A 22224-nucleotide genomic window follows, 5' to 3' on the forward strand; every position below is an offset into this window, starting at 1 on the left:
GAGCTGAAGATGTAGGACAAGATCTTGCATTTTAATGAGGAACAAATGCAGAGCTGCATCTCTTTTGTGGCTTCCCTGTCCAACTGCTCTGTGAAGTATTATTACTGATGGAGTGTAATGTAGTCTGCTTTATATTTCAATGCTGCAGCATCCAGGCAACATGGGGGTTACCTGAAGTACAGTTTTGGTTCTATTTTCTGTCCTCTTTGCCCATCTGAGCGCTCTTAGCACACACCCTCTGTCATTCTGGGCAGGCAGGCAGTCTGCAGACTCAGCTTAAAGATGGCATTTCAGCCCATGTGGATTGCGTCATCTGCTTGGTCCCTACTTTGTTAATTTGTTTTGATTATAAATTTCACTACCCCATTACCAGTAGAGGTGACTCTTTTCTGTACATTTTGCATTCCAGTACTGCAATGTCCTACACATTCATGTAAGTCCCTCAATTTATTAATTGGATTTTCAGCATTTGTGTAAAAGTATATGTTGTTGCAGTGAGTTTTTCCTTCTTCATTTTCCATTTGAAAGGCACTCTGTTGGGTTTCCATTCCTTATTTTTGCTCTCTCCACTCAAAAAAGGCACAATTTCTAAGCCTTTGCTGATGGCATGCTGAGCTGTGTGTTCCCCACACCTGCTGCTCTTTGGTTTAAAACTTAATCAACCCCAACCTTTAAATGCCAGCAGTTTAGCCCACAATGAGTCCACTCTTTCCACACAGGCTCCTTTAATCTCAGAGGTGCTCCCAAGTCCAATGTGAAATTTTACTTTTTATACTGTCCTATCAACTGCACATTAAAAGTTTGTACCTTTCTGATCCCATGTAAGTGAGGCCATTTTGGAGAGTGCTGTTGAAGAAGGTCCTATCTTCATCCTCCCTTCAATAAGCTGAATTTTGTCTGCAGAACATCATGTGAGTGTCAAAACCATAGGCTCTTCCCCAGCACTTTTAGGGAATTGTTTTGCTTTGCACATTTCAGGAAGAAAACCAAAAAGCTTCTTCATTTAAATTTAAAAGCTCTTCCACCTGAATTAATCTTTATTTGCTTAAAAACATTTCCTAAATTATAACTGATGTTCTTTTAAACCATTCCTCCAAAATACATTTTTTTGCAAGAAATGTAATGCGGTACAAAATACCAGCTGAGTTGCCAGCTCCCACAATCATAATTTGAGTAATAATGCTACACTGGCACAGTGACAACAGAAAACAACTTTTGAGGAGACTGAGCATATTAACACTGGCAGGAAAGCTACTACACCAAGTCACAATTTCCATTAAAATTGCACAGTACAGGTGTCTGAGTCCCTTTTTTAAAGTGATAGAAAACAGTATGGTCTACCACTTACTTTATGATTTAAGCAGTTTTCAGAACATTGAAGTACTGCTTGAATTATTTTGTTGTTGTTCCAGGAACATGCAGAGATCCTAGCAGGAGTCAAAGCCAAACCAACACCCACAGAAAGACATTCCCTGCTATATGCAGACAAAGATGCAGAGTGGATGTCCACACTTCCTTTTCTGTCTTATTTCTTAAACCCATTTCCAGTATTTCAGCAGGCCTTGTCTAATCTGAGTTTGACTATGCAGCAGGACAGAGTTAGGACATAAGCATTACAGAAGCGGCACTTCACATCTGAGTGAAAAGGGAGGCTGGTATTAGAATAAAGGTTTGTAAGTCCTTTCATTATTTTTGAAGGTTACCTACCATGTTTCCATGCAGTGGGAGAAATAGAACAAGCCTAAAATGCTATAATAATATCTAGCCTGTTTATTATGAATGATACTTTAACAGACTCAAATGTAAGGATCCCTAACAACAATAAACCCTTCAAATACAATGAAAAACTCAAAACCTTGGAATTTGTGCCAAAAATTCATATAAAGATTGCTAAAGAGATGTAAGAAATACCTAGAAGTTCAGCTGAGAGTGTGTGATTGCATCATAAGTTTTCTGTGCAAGTTTCATAATGTGCTAAAAGGTTAGGCTGCTGCCACCGAAACAGGAAATCTAAAGCAACAACAGAGAAAAAGCCAATTTCCTTTGTGTTCCCTCTTTGCTAAAGGTGAAATATTCTTTAACATTTAAAAATAATTGAGTCTTCAGCATTCAGTTAAAAAGGCAAGTCAGAAAATAATGTAAGCGTCCATGAAAAAAAGGCCATCCAGTTGGAGTTCATGCAAAACCAAGTTGATACCTCTCTGGATAGGATCTTTCTCTATCCAAATCAGTTGCTGAATGCTTTTCACCTTCCCTTTGAATGTTAGTGATTTTTTTCATGGCCATATGTATGCTTAGCTCAATCAAACCAAACATGTATAAGTCAAAAAATGATCATTTATCTTTTAGCTATACTTATGATAAGTGTTGCAATTGTCCAGTTTTCCATTAAGCTACCTTTAAATATACCCAGGGCTGATATTTTAAATGGCTTGCAGGCACTTTAATCAAACCAGTCATGTTCTAATATTAAACTTAGAAGCAGAGTTTAGGCAGGACTGAAGTCTTTATCTGCTGGCTGCTTTGTGGGCATCATGACTTTCTCAGAGAAAGTTCTCTGCCTTAGGAAATAACACTGCTCCTGCAACTCTTGTAAGTCTTTATTTTTTGGCTGGGGGGGGGGGGGGGGGGCTGGTGGTTGTTATTGGTTGTTTGTTTCTTATTTTATTTATTTATTTAGGTTGGTTGGTTTTGTCTTGCTTTGGTTTGGTTTATTTTTTCCTGTAAGGGCCTGGGTATCGCAAGCACCAATGTTGCAAGGTGGGAAAAAAGTAATAAACAGCTTTGTTTCCCCTGTTCTGGTGTCACAGTTTTAAAGTCACTGCTTGGGGGAGTAGAGAAGAGCAGAAATTATTACCTTCTGAGCCTTTTACCACTATTGGGAGATGCTGGAGGTAGCAAATCCTTTTCCAGCATTTCCTTTGTTCTCACTGGCATGTGGATATGCTCAACCTAGCCAGTAAAACTGGATTACAATGTGTTGATTGTAAAAAAGGGAGGAAGGTTGCTCATGCAAAGTGTCTATTTCATGTGGTGAGCAGAAGACAGAGGGGGTGGAGATTTATGGATAGACAGGTGTTGACACTTTCTACAGGTAATGCTATTGTTATAAACATACGGGAATAAAAGCAAAGAAATTATCTGTTGATGAGCAAGAAAGACTCCTGCTAGAAGTATAAGGCTCTTAATCATGATTTTAGCACCTCAAAAGTGGTTTGTTTTTTGTGTTGTTTTGTTGGTTTTTTAAATCTGGAAAGGCAAAGTAATCTGCTTGGAAGCAGGAGAAAAAGGCTGCTGTGCATTATTGTCAGCTCTGTGGCTGAGTCCCTCCTCTGTCTGAAATTCTGTATTCAGTTATCTCTGTAGGCATCATTGGAGTTTGCTGTGCTATTAGTGCTGTTTTGCAGTGAGCTGCAGGCATTCATGGAGATGTGATAACATTTGTGATTTGCAGTACAGAAATTGTTCAACAATTATGCTGTGAGTAATGCTGCTGCACAGCTCACATTAAATGCTGAAGCGCCATTGAAAAAACTGGGAAAGTTCCTTTAAGAAGCAGGCTTTGTGTAATTTTGTTGAGTACAAACCCATTTTTTCAACTAACAGAAAACTGTATTGAGAGTTCCATAGGTTATCATATGACATATACTGATTTAGATTTTTTTCCCCCTGCAGTTCTTTCCAAAATGCTGGTTGGTTGATTTGGTTTTGTTTGCAGAGTGATTGCTTCCTTTACAGCAGTTCACCTCAAGGAAATATTTTTAATTCTTTTTTAAATCTGACGTGATTAAAACATGAATGACAAGAAGAGGCTGAGGCTTTCACATGAGAGGTTGCTTGGGTCAGAGGATCAGCAAATGCAGCAGAAAAAAGGTTGTTTGAGATATTGCCTTTCAAAGATAGTTACCTTAGGAAGAGATGTGTAGAACTCTTTACCATGTTGGGGATGAGAAAGATGCCGTACTATTTAGAGGAAGGGAAGATAACTTTCCAAGTTCTACTCTGCAATTGCATGTAGCAGTGTAATGCAGAACTGATAGCAGAAACAGGTAAGAGTAGTATAAATGTTGATGTGCACCAGCTCTTTAGGAAAACAGAAGCACATTCAATGTACTTAGGTGAGGAGCTGGCAGCCTGGAAGTTACTGGTGGCAACTGGTAGTCTTATAATGAATAGAATCAATAAGTTTGGAAGAGACCTCAGAGATCATCAAGTCCAACCTGTCACCCAACACCTCACGACTAACTAAACCATGGCTTCAAGTGCCATGTCTAATCCCCTCTTGAACACCTCCAGGGCCGGTGACTCCACCACCTCCCTGGGCAGGACATTCCAATGGCCAACAACTCTTTCTGTGAAGAGCTTTCTCCTCACCTCAAGCCTAAACTTCCCCTGGTGCAGCTTGAGACTGTGTCCTCTTGTTCTGGTGCTGGTTGCCTGGGAGAAGAGACCAACCCCCACCTGGCTACAACCTCCCTTCAGGTAATTGTAGAGAGCAATAAGGTCTCCCCTGAGCCTCCTCTTCTCCAGGCTAAACAACCCTAGCTCCCTTAGCCTCTCCTCATAGGGCTTGTGCTTGAGACCTCTCACCAGCCTCGTTGCCCTGACATGGACATGGGAGCTGGCTTTTCTGGGTAGGTTGTGGAGATTTATGGTTGAGCTTAGTATACAAGATTACCAAAATATATTTTTGAGTGCCCAGATCCTTCTAATTTCTGTAGCAGTGGTCTGTGTGTCAATGTGTCCTAGACAGATCAGTGTTGCTGCAGTGGGTTTTGTCCTACACAGGCTGCCAGTCCTTTGCCCTACTGGGGGAATGCATGGCATCAGAGTGCACAAAGTTTGGTTAGATACTGTGCAAGCTCACCAAAGAATTAATAACCACAATTTGCATATTAGCTTTTAATCGATCATTCGTTTTACACAAAATATTATACTGCAACTCATTTTATCTCAGTAGAAGAGGGGAAAAAGAAGAAAGAACTGAAAAAAAGTAAGTATTTGTGTTAAGGCTTTCTTTTTAAATGCTTTTGATATCAAACCCAGTAAAACTGATGTTTACATGGGATTCTCAATAACATTCTAGCATTTAAATTTTTGCCATTAAAACACTGACTTCTTGTTTTGTATGTAAGGCACTTTAACCAAACAGATGTGCAGGTGTGAGTCCATGTCCCTGTCTACTGCTTGGCTGGGGGCAGAGGGAACGGATGTTCTTGATGGCTTCACCAGGGCTGTACGTTGTGTATCTCCTCTTACACTAATGTATGACAGTTTAAGTGCAGGGCACACACAGGCACACAAAACTGAAACTAAGAGGCACCAGTGCAAACAACTGATCTTTTCTGTCCTAGGATCCTGCCCTATCCAGCATGGTATTTTATAAACAGATACACAAAGAAAGACTTTCAATAAGAAGTACATATTGGAGAGCACATTACATATTTTAAGATACCTCAAGAGACCCTCCTCACTATTAATTCACATGTTTGCTGATACATGTTCAGCAAATAGGATGCTGCTAATTTCAGAATTGTTGATGTATGCTCAGTACCTATGCACTGCGTGCTATTAGTTTCAAAGTTAAACTCTCCATACCAAAACTGGGACAGTCATTTATTACATTGAAAATAGAACACATTTGGAAAGGTTCATGGGGATGCAGGGTTCACACCTACTGCTTCTTGTAATGATGTTTTAGTTAAAAAGCGACACACCATCCCACCACATATTTAATTTTAGTTTCAATAGCTTGCTCTTGTATCAGGCTCACCAGTGGGGAATTTCAGCCTCCCACTCTCTGCGTGGAGACTTTAAAGCTTCACACTTCCAGAAAATGAAACATTTTTGGTAGCACAGCTTCAATTTTGCTGCAGCTAAGGAACCCACTCTGCCTGAACCCAATTTCCGATTTTTCAAATAGCTCCTGCTTTGGCAGGCAGGTTTTGCTCTGTGGTTTCCAGCAGGAGAGAACATTTGCTCGCTTACAGATGCCTGGTTTTGTTCACTGTCTTTCCACCCAATTCCCAGCCCGGCACACCCTCAGCTCCTGCATGCTCTCAGTGTCCAGATTCTTAAATGATGGGCACGTTTGGAATGCATAAACCAGACTGCACATTGCATTTCCCATTCTGATGAAAATCTAATATTTTCCCTGAACTACTATCCTTCCAAGTCTAATTAAAATACATTTTCCTAGTCAATTTTTGTTTTTCTTGTGACTTTGCATGTGCTTTCTTGCACAGCTGGGGTTCCAGCTATACAACCTTTCCAGGCCAATACCAAATCACCCAATGCACAACCACAAATAGACACAATTTTGTTTTACATGATTTCTTTGAGTTTTCCTGCTTTCTCTTTTCCTCCTCTGTGACAACTGTGTTTCTGCATCTTTGGAGTTTTGTGTGTGTGTGTGTGTTGGGGTTTTTTGTTTTGTTTTGTTGTTGTTGTTGTTTTTTAATTTCTGTATCTTTTTGTAGTCACTAACAAAATTTTCTCTGTATTTTCCCAGTTATTTCAGCTCCTTCCAATCTCATCCCTTCCTCCTCTTCCCAGCAGAAACAGGTCAGACAATTGCAATTTTAGCTGCCAGCTATCAACAAAAAACAAACAAACAAAAAACCACCACAACAACAACAAAATCTTAGAAAGTATGGCAAGGCTGCCTGGCCTGCCTATGTTCTCTCTTCAGCTTTGCAAAGGTCCAATTAGAACCTACGGAAAAAATACCCAGTGGCAGGTCTGTAACAGGGAGGGAGGGGAGGGCTTTGAGACCTGCCATGGGACCCCCTGATGCTCCCTGATGCTCCCTGGGGCTCCCTGATGCTCCCTGGGACCCGATGCAAACACTAGTGCAACATGGAGGGACCGTAGGCTAACACCAGGCCTCGTGGGCTAGGCTACCTTCCAGCAGGGCAGTAACCCCTTGGCTGTGCTGTGTGGCCACAGCCATTCACCCCACAATCCCTGGCCCATGTCCTGTGGGGATGGTCACCTGCCCGGGGATGGTAGGTATGTGGCCCTGTGATAAGAGTGATGAGGATTCACTGGGTAATGTCCAGAAGTTTATTATTTGATAACAGTTTTAGGTATTTTACTTCAGCATCTTACCAGTTTTGGTTTAGATTCTCTTTACTTTTTGCCCTAAGCTTTCCCTTTCCCAACTGAACTTCTAAACCTGTTTTGTTTAGTTTAAACTAAAACTACCAGGGCATAATTAGGTCTGGATATCTGTTCTTTTTCCCTCGGGTTTTCCTATTTTTTTTTTCTTTCTTCGTGTCTTTCCTTCACTTTTCAGCTGCCCTTTTTTCCCCCCACTCCCTTTTTTTTTTTTTTCTGTCGTAATTTTCCCTTTCTGTCCCCCCATGCTTTCCTCATCTTGACTCTTATTTCCGAACTTGCGACTCCCCTCCCCGCTCCTGTGTTTCTCTCCCCTAGACAGTAACCTCCTTCTAGCAGGAGCAGCCCTGGCCAGCGCCCCGTCCCCGCCCCACACCTCCCGGCAAACTCTGCCGCCGCTCTCCTCCTGGCAACAAGTGACGCTGCCCGGGGCGAGCCAATCCGCCGGCTGCTCGCCGTCCCGGCCAGCCGGCGGCGGGCGCGACGCTCCGGCAGTGTGAGCCCGGCAGAGCTCCCGCTCCGCGCAGCCTGCGCCCGGCGGGAGGATGGCGCGGGCGGTGGGGCTCTGCTTGGCCACCTGCGGCCTGGCCTGGCTCTTCGCCTGCCTATTCGCCTGCTGCGCGGCCCGTCAGGACACCTCAGGTAAGCCGAGCGGCCACTTTGGAAGGGGGCAGGCGCTGCGCGGGCGCGGGGCGGCACATGGGGCGCGGAAGGCCCTTTTGTGCCCCGGCGGGCGTGGGAGGGCGAAGGTGGGACGGTGACAGGCCTTCCGCCCCCGATAGTCTCCGGCACCTCCGGGTGTCGCACTGGGTAGCAAAGTCCAGCTGCGTGGAAACAACGTGGGAAAGTTAGAAGGAGGAGCGGAAAAGAGGGGAAAAAGTCCTCAAACCTCTCTCCCAGACTGCGCACTTCGCCTGGGGCGTCACGAAAGCAGCCGCTGCCCCGCCGCCCCCGAGTGCCACGTTCCTCGTGCCCTCGGTGTCGTGGGCGGCCCCCGAGCTGGGACAGTGCCGGGCCGGTGCGGAGCGGTGGGAGGGAAGCGGGCCTTTGGCCTGTTACCTCGAGAGGAGAAATAACTCGCACTCGGCCAGGTCCCCTGCAGGGCGTCAAGCCGTCACTTTTACTTGTAGAAAGAGGAGGAGGCTTGCCCTGCTCTCCAGAAACCAGGTGGAAAAATTCCACGTTGACCAAAGTCTTGCAAGCCAAAGCCGCTGGTTTGGTGACAGCTGCTAGGAAACAAGGTTAGCTCTTTGCTAAATAGTTACATCTCTCATATTTTCACATCGTGTCGCAGTAACCAGGCTTGGTTTCCTGACAAGATGTCAGGTAAAACTTAATGGCAAGAGTGTATTGATAAATTGCTGTACAAAAGGATTTGGCCGGATAGTGTCAGCAATTTATTATTTTTGAGGGGGGCGGGGGGGAGGCTTTTCTTCTTGATGAGGAGACCTGGGGGAAGGCAAAGAAAGTGTTACAAGAAACTGAAACTAACAAGCCTAGAGGGGACAATAAACAGCAGATACAGTGCTGAAAAAGTACAGGGTAAAAAGATGCCACAAAAGCAGGATCGGTTGTTAAAATTTCTTGTTTAGTTCACAGAGAGGATGAAACAGATGGTTGAAATGTGCTATTTAGAAAAAGTCACTCCAGTAGGTAGCTGACTTAAGAGATTCTGCTTCACAGTTTGACCAGCTCAGTACTATTTAGATACTATTTGGCACTTCAGCAGTGGAAAATTCACAAGTATACAGGGAAGTAGTGGTAAAATTCCCAGCATAACATCACTGAATATTTTCCTTGCTGTTCAGCCAAACCTATTATTAAGTCATATTAAAAAAAACAACCCAGGAGGAATGTGATTGACAGTGCATTACTATTAAATGCAAAACACTACTCAGCAGATTCCTTATTTAAACAGTGTAATAGCCTTGTGGGTCTTGGACAACTGAGACCCATTTCAGCCTGATTAGTTGAAGTTTTATACTGTGGGCCCATCTCTGTTGTGGCATAGAAATAATGTTAGGGTTTTTTTTTTCTCTATTGTCTTAAACCTACTGCCACTTGTCATAGAGATGTACTGGCAGAGGTGTCAGCTTATATTCAGTAGGGTGATCCATATTTTTTAAATTGTGTACTATGCTTTGTCAGCTGTTGTGGTTTGGTTTTTTTTTTTTTCTTTTTAATGAGAAGCCACGTCACAGCTGAAAATGAAACTAAAGTTCTGGATCATTTTGAAAATTATACTCATGATCATTGTGTGGTATCTTTGGTGGGATCTTAATTCTCTTCCAAAAGCAGTGCCACTTACTTTAGTTATGGGTGTTTAGTTTAGTTGTGGGTGCAGTTGCACCCACAAGCTGGTTCATTCATGAGCCTATCATGCTTGTATATCATAGATGATACTCACTTTTAAAAAAAAATAAAATCACTTACAAAGTGAAAACTATTATGAATTATATTTTATGGTATCTGCTGTATATTACTGCATTTGCAGATAAACATGAAGACAAGATTCTTTACCCAGTAAGCTTGCAAATTAGAATAGAATAGAATAGAATAGAATTAACCAGGTTGGAAGAGACCTTCGAGATCATCATGTCCAACCTATCATCCAACACTACCCAATCAACTAAACCATACAACCAAGCATCCTGTCAAGCCTCGCCCTGAACACCCCCAGCGACAGCGACCCCATCCAATCAGTATGTGTTAAAATTAAAGGAGGAGTTCTCATGGGTAGACTTTGACTTAGAAAACTGCCTCATTTAATCTCCCCTCATTTTATAATAACTTAGAGCCCTTTTCCTTCCCTCCAGGAGCAAAGAATATTCACTAAAGAGCAGGAAAATGTACTTAGTGTGGCATATACTAAAGAGATAATATAACATATAAACAACAGTTCCTGTACTTTTCTAGTAGTCTCGAACGTGATTGTGCTTTTGAAAATGTACTTCCTGTGAAAGTGATACTGAATCATACCCATGTGGATATTTGTTTATTCTTACACAGGCAATAATGCTTTTACCATTCGCCATGACACACTGAACAAGTGCATGCAAGTGAAAAACTCACGGATAGTGATAGATGACTGCAAGGAGACAAGTGAAGCTTTATGGAAATGGGTATCCCAGAATCGCCTCTTTCATTTGGGGTCCAGGCAGTGCCTGGGACTCGATATATTCACCAAATCACTGTCTCGCCTGAAGATGGTTGATTGTAACTCAGAACTAATGCTGTGGTGGCGATGTGCTGATGCTTCCATCTTTGGTGCATCTCAGTACAAGGTGACTGTCAAGGGCAATTACGTAACTGCAAGCATAAATGCAACAGACCAGTGGAGAAGCAGCAGTTCCTCTGATGATATTTGTCGGTATCCTTACCATGGTAAGTTTGCACAGGGTTTGGAGTATCTCTTTTCCTTCGTGTGTGTGTGTTAAGGGACTTTTCATGTATGTCTGTGCCAATAAATTCTTAATGATCTGAGAAGACTAAACAGTAAAGCAATATCATATTTTGCTGTAGAGACATACTGAGAATCATGTACAAAAATTTAACTGTAATAATAGACAAATGTGCATAATGGCAGAAATTGTGTTATCAAGTGGCTTCCTTAACGTTTTAAAATCCTTCCCTCCATATTTTAGTGAGAACCCATTAACTTTTGAAATGTCAGCCACCTTCTATCAGAACTGACACTTTCTGCTTCACAGTGATACGAAGTTTGCTGTTAGCAGGGTTTGAGGATATTTGCTTTGCTGGTAGCCTGTACAATCAGATTCCGTGCATACTGCTAGCTTGCAGCCTGTTGGACTAACAGGAGCAGGAACATTTGCTTTGGTCTCATAATCTGTCTGCTTGACATGGAATCCAGTCTCATCTGAAATCTCATGCTTACCGGAAGAAGTGGCGAAAACTTTTTAAACTGTATTTAAAAGCAGAATTTTAATTTTATTTGAATTGTTTCAAAAAAGGATTGGACTTGTCACTTGAAGCCATGGTTTAGTTAGTCATGAGGTGTTGGGTGATAGGTTGGACTTGGTGATCTCTGAGGTCTTTTCCAGCGTTGTTGATTCTGTGATTCTATGATTGATTCTATGAAGTGGCCAGTCTGACGAGCCCATTAGTCTCTAGTTCTAAGTGTTTTCCCTCTCCTGTATGTATTGATTAGTAGAACCTTGTTCTGTAGTACTCTGTGCAAACTACCTGGATTTCAACAGGACAGTGTATTTATCCCTAACTTACCAGGAAAGGGGACACAAATCTGTGCTGTGTCAACCCCAGTCATAAGAAAAAGTGCAGAAAAATATTTCCTTCTCATTTCTTTCAATTTTGACATTGCTCTATATTATCTATAACAATGATCGGAAGTGTGATTTGCATGTTTTTAAGTTAACTCTGTACAAGCAGTAATACTTATTTGCCTGTCCTTCTTCCCCTAGACAACATAGATACATGTCTTCAATATTTCTTTTTCTTGCAGAGGTTTATACCAAAGATGGGAACTCCTATGGCAAACCTTGTCAGTTTCCCTTTCTGTATAATAAGACATGGCATCATGACTGCATTCAGGATGAAATGCATACGGGTGGGAAATGGTGTGCCACGTCTGAAGATTATTCTCACGATGGAAAATGGGGAATCTGCTTACAACCAGGCACGTTTGATTTCTAAATAGATGTTCAAAAAGCATTGTCGCTTCATGTATGTAAGACTCCACCTTGCTCCATCACATTGCTGTTAACCTGGGTAAAAGCAAGTTCTTTCCTATTGCAGCATTAACAGGACAATCAGCACACACCTGCTCTGCAATGTATGTGATTACCAATATAAACATAAAAAATGATAGACCTGCACTATTTTAATTCTTCTTTCAAAACTTTCATGATGTTTCAGTATAGTTGTAGTTACAAGTCCCTTCTGCTTCCTTCAAACAGAGAGTGGTTGTCATGATATGTGGGAACGTGATCCAGGATCTAAAAGTTGCTACCAGTTTAATACACAGTCTGCTCTTTCTTGGAAGGAAGCTTATATTTCATGTCAAAGGCAAGGGGGAGATTTACTTAGCATCCAGGATGCATCTGAATTAAGTTACATACAAGGTAGGTGAAATTACTCAAGTATGTATATCAGAAAATCTTGACAAATTAACATAAAGTGAAGACACCATTTTGGTATCTGTCAGAAAATTTTGGATTAAAAGTTGATTGTACTTAAAATGCATTGGTGCTTTCATTTGTGTAGCAAAAACAAGATGCTAATCTCCCTTCAGAGGTTATTTGTAAATTTATCTGTGTGATTTCATTAAAGTAGTTAACGGTTGCTCATATTTGCAATGAGGAATGTCCCAAAAATCTCAAATAGAGGCCGGACTGGCAGTTGATGTTTTAGCAGTCTGTCACCCACTCGTTGTTATGAAATCACCCTCACTGATGTTTACACTTGGCCTGGAGGAGCTATCAGTGTGCCTTTGGGAATATAAAACCAAAGGACAAAGTTCTGAATGCATTGGGAGGGAAGACTTGTGTGGGTGAATTCCTTCTCGGTTCAGCAAAGTTTGCATGTCTGATCATAGTGGCAATCTTTCTTTCCTCAAAAGCATGCCCTTTCAGATCGCATTTTTAATTTAAATGAGACCAGTAAAGGATGAGTATTTTATACTAATTTTCTTTAAAAAAAAATATTATCTCCAGCTAAGGATGGTGTTGCTGAGATCTTTTGGATTGGCTTAAATCAGTTGGATGTTTCTGGAGGTTGGCAGTGGTCAGATCACAAACCTTTGAATTTTCTCAACTGGCATCCAGGTAACAACTTTTCTGATAACAATACTCACAGCACTAACTAGTATTTTACATTGTTTTTTTCTTGGTTTGTTTTTGTGGGGTTTTTAACAGCTTTGTCATGGTTTAATCCCAGCCAGCAGATAAGCAGCACCCAGCTCTTCACTCATTTCCCTCAGTGGCGTGGGGGAGAGAATTAGAGGATTGAAAGTGAGAAAACTCATGGGTTGAAATAAACACAGTCTAATAGGTAAAGCAAAAGCTGTGCAGGTAAGCCAAGCAGAACAAGGAATTAAGTCACCACTTTCCATTGGCAGGCAGGTGTTCAGCCATCTCCAGGAAAGCAGGGCTCCATCACACATAACAGTTAATTGAGAAGACAAACATCATCACTCTAAATGTCCTTCTCCCTCCTTCCTCTTCTCCCAGCTTTATAAGCTGAGCATGACAACTATGGTGTGGAATATCCTATTGGTCACCTGGGGTCAGCTGTCCTGTCTGTGTCTCCTCCCAGCTTTTTGTGCACCCCTAACCTGCTTCTTGTGGGTTGTTGTGGGAAGCAGAAGTAGCCTTGGCTGTGCAAGCACTTCTCAGCAACAAAAACATCCATGTGTTATCAATACTGTTTACAGAACAAGTCTAAAACATAGCCCCATACTAGCTACTATGGAGAAGATTAACTCAGTCCCAGACAAAACCAGCACACCCTACTCTATTTGCCTTCATCAAAATATCATTGTTCTATTCCTGTTAAAAGTCTGGAAGCATCTTTTCCTCTTAGCTGGTGAATCTTTCTGTGTTTGTTCTGTATTTATGGGTGATAAGATTAATTCCTAAAAAAGTAAAACTTACATATAGTATCTTTGAGGTCCATTTTTAGTAAACAATCCACAGCTTTCCTCACTGCTAAATTTCAACTCACACTGACAGAATGGCACTGATTTCTCTCAGGTATTACAATTACTGATGTATGTGGACTGACATTACTTAGAAGATTAACTGTGTTTTTAAACTTCCAATGTTGCTTAAATTCCAAGGTGAAGATTAAAGAAGTATAAACCTTTGAAAAGCCTTTCCTAATTACTCCCAAGTTCCTAGTACAATTGGTGAGAGTTATTGGGAATTTCCAGTATTTATTTGTAATATACACATAAATATGCCATGGTTGTGCATATATGAGAATCCTGCAGGAATAATAATCAGAATACTGAAGCTAATATTGTTCTGTTATTCAAGCTGCATTTGACCTTTTTAAAGTGGAATTCTTCTTTTCCCTTCAGTTTCTAGAATAGTGCTGCAATTATGAATTCTGAGAAAAGATAAGAAGTGGTTTCTGTTACTTCTTTGAAAGCTTTTCTAAGAAATTTCTGTGAGGTTTTCCAAATGTGGCCTTTCCTTTGTAAAGGCTCGGGACTGTGCTGCTGCTTGTACTACTGGCTGTGCTTTCTGGAGCTGTGATAATGCTGTATGACTCTTAATGCAGAGCTAGGCATTAGGCTATCCGGAGTGAGAGTCGCATAATTTAGTTTGCAGTCATGACAGGCGTACTACCCTTTTTAAGAAAAATACTTCCTGGCACCTTACAGGAATTTTGCCAGCTGCAAGTTTGCCCATTATTTGTCCTTTCACTGTATGTGTCTGAAAATCCTAGCTCTGTCTCTCTTGTAGTCTCCCATGAAGAACTTAGAAACCCCCCCCCCCCCCCAAGCCTTTTTTATGTGAGACTAAACAGACTCAGTTCAGGAGGAGCTGGGGTGCTCTGTGTAGCACAAAGCTCAGGTTTGCACACTTTCTCAAAGAGAAACCCAAAATGTACCATTGGGAAGGGACTCCAAGACTGAAGACTGAGTTGTTCTCTGTGATTGTTTTTTTTATTATTTTCTTTTTTTTTCACCATTTGGGGCCTTTTCTCCAGGTTCTGTTAAGGTGAGGGTTATGATTAGTGTTGAAAGAAAGAGTGTAGAGCTGTGTTTGGAATGGGGCTGGAAAGGGACTGCCACAGGAAGCTGAGACATGCAAAAAGGGTTCTCCTCTGAGATATTTCTGGCCTGGGAAAGTGCTCAGCCGAGGGTTTGTTGTATTGTAAATAGAACATTCCTCCTGGTTCGGGGATTAAACAGGGGAAAAGAAGTCCAGATTCCTTGATTCTGAAACTTTGTCTTACAAATAACTTTTGTGAGACCTGTGGTAGGACAGGTGTTTTTATTCAAAGCAAGTTATGTTCTTCAAAGTGCTGTACTAAGCAAAGTAAGCTATTCCTGTATGGAAAGCAGTAGAAAAAAAAAGAAGTTGTCACTACCTTACTGCTTGATAACTTGTACTTTTCTGTATTTATTTTTACCTGTCCATAGATATGCAGAGTTTGTCCCCACTGGATGGGACTAGCTGTGTGGTGATGAATGCTGCCTCAGGTCAGTGGCAGAGTTACCACTGTGGAACTCCACTTCCATATATTTGCAAGAAGTCACTTGATGAAGTTTCAAGCCTCCCAGGTAGGACAGCTTGTACTTTTTTGTACAAGCTCACTTATGGAGTCCTTTTTTTTTTCCCTGCCCAAGCCTTCTCAGGCGTCTCTGCCAAAACGCTTTTACAACAGCTTTGAGTTTTTAGTAGAGCAGAAGCAAACTCTCTATCTTCAGTGTCAAGATGATGCATTACAAACAGCTTTAATTTTTTGCAGCTTTCTCATTCACACAAAAAGCATTTCTCAGCATGGTCCTGCCCTTTTTGTCACATTTTCTTCCATGGCTTGTGCCTTCTTTTCGTGTGTAACTGAAAGTCTGGACTTCGCAGTTGCCCCTTAAACCTTCACATCTCTTCTTTAAGCCCATTTCTCTCATTCTTGGAGTGTATTGACATAAAATGTGACCTACTTAGGGCTTGGGTCAAACTCTGTTGAATTCAGATAGAAGTACTGCCTTTGGAAACCAGGCCCAGCACTGGAAATCAGAGTGCAGGAGTTGATTGCTTGCCCACTGTGTAATCTTTATGGGATCCATAACAGCTCTTACAAGATATTTAATTTCCTCTCTCTACACACACATACAGAGTCCTTCAGATTTTACAGTGTCCAGCTGTGATATAAAACTGCTTCCATGCTCTTGGCCATTTACCTACACCTGGATGTCCAGCTCTTCCCACGCATGTGCCATGTTCTTCCATGTGTGCTTTGGCTTTACTGAGTTTCCCAGGCTTAGGCTTGTGGGGCTCTCATGGGACAACTTTTGCTAGAAGGTTATTGTCCTTGGATGGGGAGGGAGGACTAGGAGGTAATAGGGATGAAGCAGTGTTGTGGAGGTGGTGTCATGAGTGCCTCTGGCTAAGGCATGTTCCCTCCAGCTCCCTCAGGAGAGGTATGTGCCTTTGAGGTAAAAAAGAGAGTAAGCAGTTTAAATTCGGATTGGTTCCAAATTTTTAAGTGATCCCTTGAAAACTAGTCATCAATTATCTGTTGAAAACTAGTTGTCAATTAATTACCCTTATCTGTTCTCTGGCTCCTCAGCAGGGTATCTGGAGTTGTTACCAGTGTTTATTCAGCGTTGTATTATTTAAACCCCAAACTCCTTGGCGTATTTTATAGTGTGTTTTGAACCAGAAAGGCTATTAATAGATATTAATAGATTGTTAGCATGCATTAAACCCTGTTGAATTTTTGCATATCTTCATTTTCAGAAGAAAAAAATGTTTAAAACTAAGCATTTGTTTAATTGCAGGCTGTTCAAATTGGTCTTGTGTGGCTTTACAAAAGTGCAAACCCCTACTAGAAGAAAACAAGCAACTTTATTGGAAGCTGCTGTCCTGCAATGAAATAACTTTGTTTGCCTTTAACAGCTTTTGAAATCTTGCTTTCAATTACTTCTGAACCTTTCAGTTATGCTAGAACCAGCTTAATGTAATGCCTCCCAGGTTTTTACTTTCAATCCCTCCAATTTCTTTCTCCTTCTGTTTACCTCATAGCCCCAGAATGCTACAAATCCCCATAATGCTACTTTGTCAAGTCTACTTGCTTGACTAAGCTGTGACCCTTTCTTAAATCATTAGCCCTGAAGAGAGGTGAATACATTCTGATTGCTGCATTCTGGCTGTTTTTAAGGTGCTGCCAGATTTAAAGCATGTACAAAATGTCACCTTGGTGCACTAACTAGTGTAAAACAAAAGACTAATTCTGTTTCTCTTCACTATTAGAGTTTTGGAGACACTTGGATACTCGCTGTGATTCGGGCTGGCTTCCTCACAATGGTTTTTGCTACATGCTGTTAAACAACCAGGCATCTTGGAGTACAGCAGACGAGTTGTGCAAAGCAAATAAGAGTAACCTCATCAGCATACATTCACTAGCAGATGTAGAACTGGTTGTTACAAAGCTTCATAACGGTGAGCTGAGATATTTGTAAAGGACAAGTACCAAGTGCTGCACACCATAAGTTACAAAGTGTTTTCCATGTTCTAGTATATGGTTACCATAACCTCTAGCTTTTAAATGAAAGCGTTAACACTGAGATTGTACACAGGTTAGTGCCAAGTGTTGCTGTTTGGGTCCAGGCGTTTTGTGTTAGCTCTGTTTTGGTTTGATGTTTCTTATTTATTTGTTTATGTCTTTACTGTGGTAACCTATTTCTAGTTGCAATATTTTGACTACTGAATCACTGAACTCATAAGTGTTACCTCTACTCTTATTTCTTTGTCTGCACTCTAAAAATTAAATTGATTGAGTTTTTGTGCTTGTGTGCTCATCTTCTCTGGATTTTTTTGTTATCTTCCCTCTGAAACTTACTCATATTCAAGCATATAAGTTAAGAAACAAAATAACAAGAACACATTGTACTTGCCTCAAATGCCCTTTCTTGCTGTAAGAAAAAAAATAATCTGTGGGATTTATACTGTGCAATGTAGTGATAAGAACCTAATTTTGCTGATGTCATATTCCTTTCCAATTAAGTTGAATTTTATTTTGAAACCACAGCGTTGTCCTCATTTTAAATTGCAGATGCTAAAGAAGAAATATGGATGGGTCTCAGGAATGAGGATGTACCAACCTTGTTCAAATGGTCAGATCACTCAGCTGTGGTTTTTACTTACTGGGATCAGAATGAACCAAAAGTTCCTTTTAACAGCACTCCGAACTGTGCGTCATATTCAGGCGAGGTAGGAATACAGTGCTGAATTTTGTGGGTTTTTTTTCCCCATCATGGTAGAGGCAACATTGATATGTGTGAAAGTCAAGAAGAGGAGTAAAGCAGATAACTGATTTTATCTTTGGAATAACCCTTAAAATGCAGATGTTAATTTTTCTACAAGCAAACTTCTTAACATTATTTAGCTGACCTTTAGTTAATGTGTGCTGCAAAAAATGGAACATACTGGTCACAGCTTTGACTGTCACTGCTGTTGGCCAGTCAGTTGTCCTTGTCAGTCTGCATTCTGGGTTACTGCATTTGTGCCTGTCTATGGCAGAGTGCTAGGAGGGATGTGGGCTGAACTGTTGAAAGGAAATGCTGTGTTTAGTCGTCTCCAGGACCAATTTGGGTTGCTCTATCTGAGGATGGGGCATGAGATACCTTGGTAAGAGAAGAAGGGACAAACGTTGGGATGATACATTTCAGAAGCTTCAGTGGGTGAGAGGTTGCAAAAATGAGCAGAGATGGAAGTAGGCTGTGTCCAGTCTCCCAGATGAAATAAAAAACTAGGCGAAATGTCTGCCTGCTGTTCTGTCAGTGAACCTCACGTGCCCAATACTTCTGAGCTGCCTCCTTGCACCTCTGCAGTAAGCTGAGCACACACGCTCCCTGCACTCATTCCCTCTGTGATCTGAGAGTTGGCACCACGCTGGCCTTTTCTTCCATTTTCAGATTTAATTCAGAATCTCAGCATTTGTCAGCTTTCTCTCTCCTTTCCAAACATGCACCTATGCATATAACCCAGGGCATCCTGCCCCTAATATTTTTGCCTGAGGCATTATAGCTTGCTTTCTCATGCAAACTCAGCCCCTGCACTATGGAAATCGAAAGACTTTTGAAATTTAAATACTCTTTTTTCCTTTTCACAGCTGGGACAGTGGAAAGTGAAATCCTGTGAAGAAGAATTGAAATATGTGTGCAAGAAGAAAGGAGAGATTTTGAATGAAACAAAATCAGATAAAAGTTGTTCATTGGAAGAGGTAATAGAAAGTCTGTATTTCTTTTACTTTCACATGGTCCAGAAACCTGAATAAAATCACTTATTTCCTCTATGTCCCATTTCCTTTTTGCCCATGCAATAGAATCTGTGGACCACTTTATCTGGAAAGGACATTTATATAGCATGAGCCAAATTTCAGATTCTCCTAAGCAGGTTCTGGATGTTTTGTTGTTTTGATTTTTGCTCAGTTTGGCGTTTTGTTTGTTTTGGGTTTTGTTTAGGTTTTTTGTTTGCTTTAGGTTTTCTGATTTACAGTATAACATATTACAGTATAAATAAGGCTTTAAAAGATGTCTTTTCTGTTTGGAACAATCTTGGGATGGTATTGCTAACTATTTCTGAGTTCTTTTGATTCAGTTTTATGTGGCATATTGCCTGAAGGAGGAAGCATGTTTACCCCTTATTTATGTTTCTGCACAACCTTGGGGTTTCTTCAGAGGCTGACAGCCTGGACAGTTACAGCTTTCTCTGCTGTTCAGACACCAGTGGCATTGGTAGGCTAGCAAAGTTGGTAACACACGAATGTTCTTGAATTTTCAGCATAAATACAGGGGAACCGATTTGAATAAGAGAGAAATTTGTAAGTTCACACTTTTCCAGTTTAAAATATTTTTTCAGAAGTGAAAAAACACCAGTGAGGCCCTCTAATTATTCCTCTATTTGAATCCTGCCATTGGTGGAACAGCATGAAAACTCCTATTGTTTTGAAAGGGACTAAGCTGTTGCCCTTGTGTTTCTCTCTCTGAATGCACATAAGCAGTCAGAAGACGCTGCACAGCCCAGCTAAAACAGTGGTGTGTTTTATTCCTGCGGTTGCATTATTTCTTAGACCTATGAATCTGAGAGCTGATGGTACTGGACCTTGTATGTGATGCATTTCATTTCTTTCTTGTGTATGCTGTGCCACTTTATGGGCAGCAACCCGTGTTAGCAATGATTTATTTTCTTCTGTAGATACTGGCTAAATTAGGTTGTGATGTGGAAACATCTTTTTCATTCTCTAACCAGGGATGGGAAAGACATGGAAACTACTGCTACAAGGTCTATAAAACAGAAGTTTCGTTTGGCGCACAGTGCAATCTTACCGTGACGAACAGGTAAAGCACATCTCTATGGACATGTTTTACAGTGCAATCCTGAAGATACAGTCAGATGAAAACCTCTGTATGCTAATCAGTGATTTGTAAAGCAAAAACAGAGATAGAGTTCTTTTGCAGAGAACTAGCAGCCCATGTTTTCCATGGTGTGACAATGGTAAAGCTACAGTGTGACACCTTGGAAATATGTGAATTCCCAGCCTGTGGACCCCATGGTGAATATATGGCTCCTGGACAACCACTTGATCTTACTCATCTAATAATATGCTTGGTTTTCACATTGTCTCTGTAGTTTCAGATATATATCAAATATTGACTCAAATTAATATGTGAATTTTCAGATTTGAGCAAGAATTTATAAACAGTCTAATTAGAAAACACACCAAAGTTGAAGAAAAATACTTCTGGACTGGTTTGCAGGATATTAGCCAATCAGGAATATATTCTTGGGGTTTAGTGGATGGAGAAAAAACTGAACCTGTGACGTACACTAACTGGAATTCCTTGCAACCAGGTAACTTTAACAATTAAAAAAAAACTAAAATCATTTTATATTAAGCAAGCATTGGAGTGCCATGTTACAGAACTCCAAGCACAAAATAAAATTATTTCAGAAATCTGGATTTTTTCGAAACCAGGCAGTAACTTGAAATTTGTCTTTGGCAACTTAAATCTTAGAATTTTCGGGAGGATGTGTGGCTATGCCCAGTGGAAAGTCTCTTGGAAAGTGGGAAACTAAGGACTGTAAAACCACTAAAGCATTTTCTGTTTGCAAAAAATACATTGGACTGCCTAAGGAGCCAGAAGTGCTCCCAAAGCCAACTGATCCCTGTCCTCCTGGGTGGCACAATGGATCTGGCCTTGCCTGCTACAAGGTAAAATGCTTTTCCTATTAGATGCCAATTTTTCAATACTGTCTTGCAGCAAGTATGTGATTAGATACTTCATGGGTTTTTCAAAGATGTTTTACACTAGGAGGAAGAATTCATGCTGACTGTCTCCAGATATTCTCGTGCATCCTCCTCTGCTGACTCCTGAAAGACACAGTATGCCTCTGTCTGCACCTTCTGTGGTCAGTTTTGCACATCAGAGCTGAGCTGGGTGACAGCATTCACCCTGTGCTTCGTTCCTGGGAGCTGACAGAGGTGTCATGTCTGTCTGATAGCCTGCCTGCCATCATCTAGCACACACAGACACCTGAATAGGGGAGGAAAGTGTTTGCGTCATTTCTCTTTGTCCTTTTCCTTTCTGTACTCTTAGAATGTAGATAAGACAGGTAATATTTTCTATGGTTGGAATATGGATAGACTTGTCAGAAAAGTTCAGCCTCAGTTGTACTTCACTGTTTTTGAAGTAAATAGTGGAAGTAAGCAAACTGTTAGCTTGGATGGCTTAAACAAGTTTCTGTTTAGAAGGGCAGGTTTGTACCCTCCTGTTGACAGTCAAATCAGGTTAAAGATGAGGCTATTCATTGGCTTGCTTACTCATTACATCTGGACTCAGTGTCTGCAATGAGACGTGTCTTGTAAACAGCTCATGTGGCAAAGCGGGGAAACCCAGCTTGAGTAACAAGGCTCTGGGCAGGGATCCAAAAGGGATGGATGGGTCTATCTGATATGCAACATAGCTGTCCCATACCTGATAAGATGTGACAGCTGGCCCTGGCAGCTTCTCCAAAACTCTTGGTGACCAAGTGCAGCATGTGTGTTCAGAGAGATCCAGCTGATGGGAACTGACTTAGACTAAAGTCAAGGGGATCAAGTGGACATGTTAGCTGAGGTGTATGAGCAAAGTGCGCAACTCCTGATAGGTAGAGGCAGCAGACGGTGTGCTGAAGAGTACCCTGCAGCACCCAGAGCCCTGGTTTCAGTGAACTTTGGGCTTTGCAGTTCACCATAAATTTGAAAGAACAACATCTCTTAAAACCTATAAATTGGCTTGCAGGTTTGGAATGAGTTGAGTGTTGTTTTCTACAGTCTTTCTGGTAAAGAGAAACAGAAAATCTGCCATATGGAATATGTTGCATTTCAACTAAATGTTGTCAGCTGAACTTC

General features: G+C 41.2%; 1 protein-coding gene across 1 annotated transcript in view; it reads left to right on the plus strand.

Annotated features, from left to right (window-relative positions):
- The first annotated feature begins 7582 nt into the window (after positions 1-7582).
- LY75 (lymphocyte antigen 75) overlaps positions 7583-22224 on the plus strand; it is a 48360-nt gene continuing 33718 nt past the window's right edge. The window contains exons 1-12 of the mRNA XM_054175242.1: positions 7583-7761; positions 10129-10503; positions 11600-11773; positions 12054-12218; positions 12810-12920; positions 15248-15388; positions 17082-17270; positions 17884-18041; positions 18943-19053; positions 20082-20170; positions 20512-20684; positions 20849-21045. Coding sequence (XP_054031217.1) covers positions 7665-7761; positions 10129-10503; positions 11600-11773; positions 12054-12218; positions 12810-12920; positions 15248-15388; positions 17082-17270; positions 17884-18041; positions 18943-19053; positions 20082-20170; positions 20512-20684; positions 20849-21045 — 1980 coding nt within the window. The 5' untranslated portion in view covers positions 7583-7664. The remainder of the gene's footprint in view (positions 7762-10128; positions 10504-11599; positions 11774-12053; positions 12219-12809; positions 12921-15247; positions 15389-17081; positions 17271-17883; positions 18042-18942; positions 19054-20081; positions 20171-20511; positions 20685-20848; positions 21046-22224) is intronic.

Source organism: Dryobates pubescens, chromosome 2, assembly GCF_014839835.1.
Source record: "Dryobates pubescens isolate bDryPub1 chromosome 2, bDryPub1.pri, whole genome shotgun sequence".
In the NCBI taxonomy this organism is placed as follows: domain Eukaryota; kingdom Metazoa; phylum Chordata; class Aves; order Piciformes; family Picidae; genus Dryobates; species Dryobates pubescens.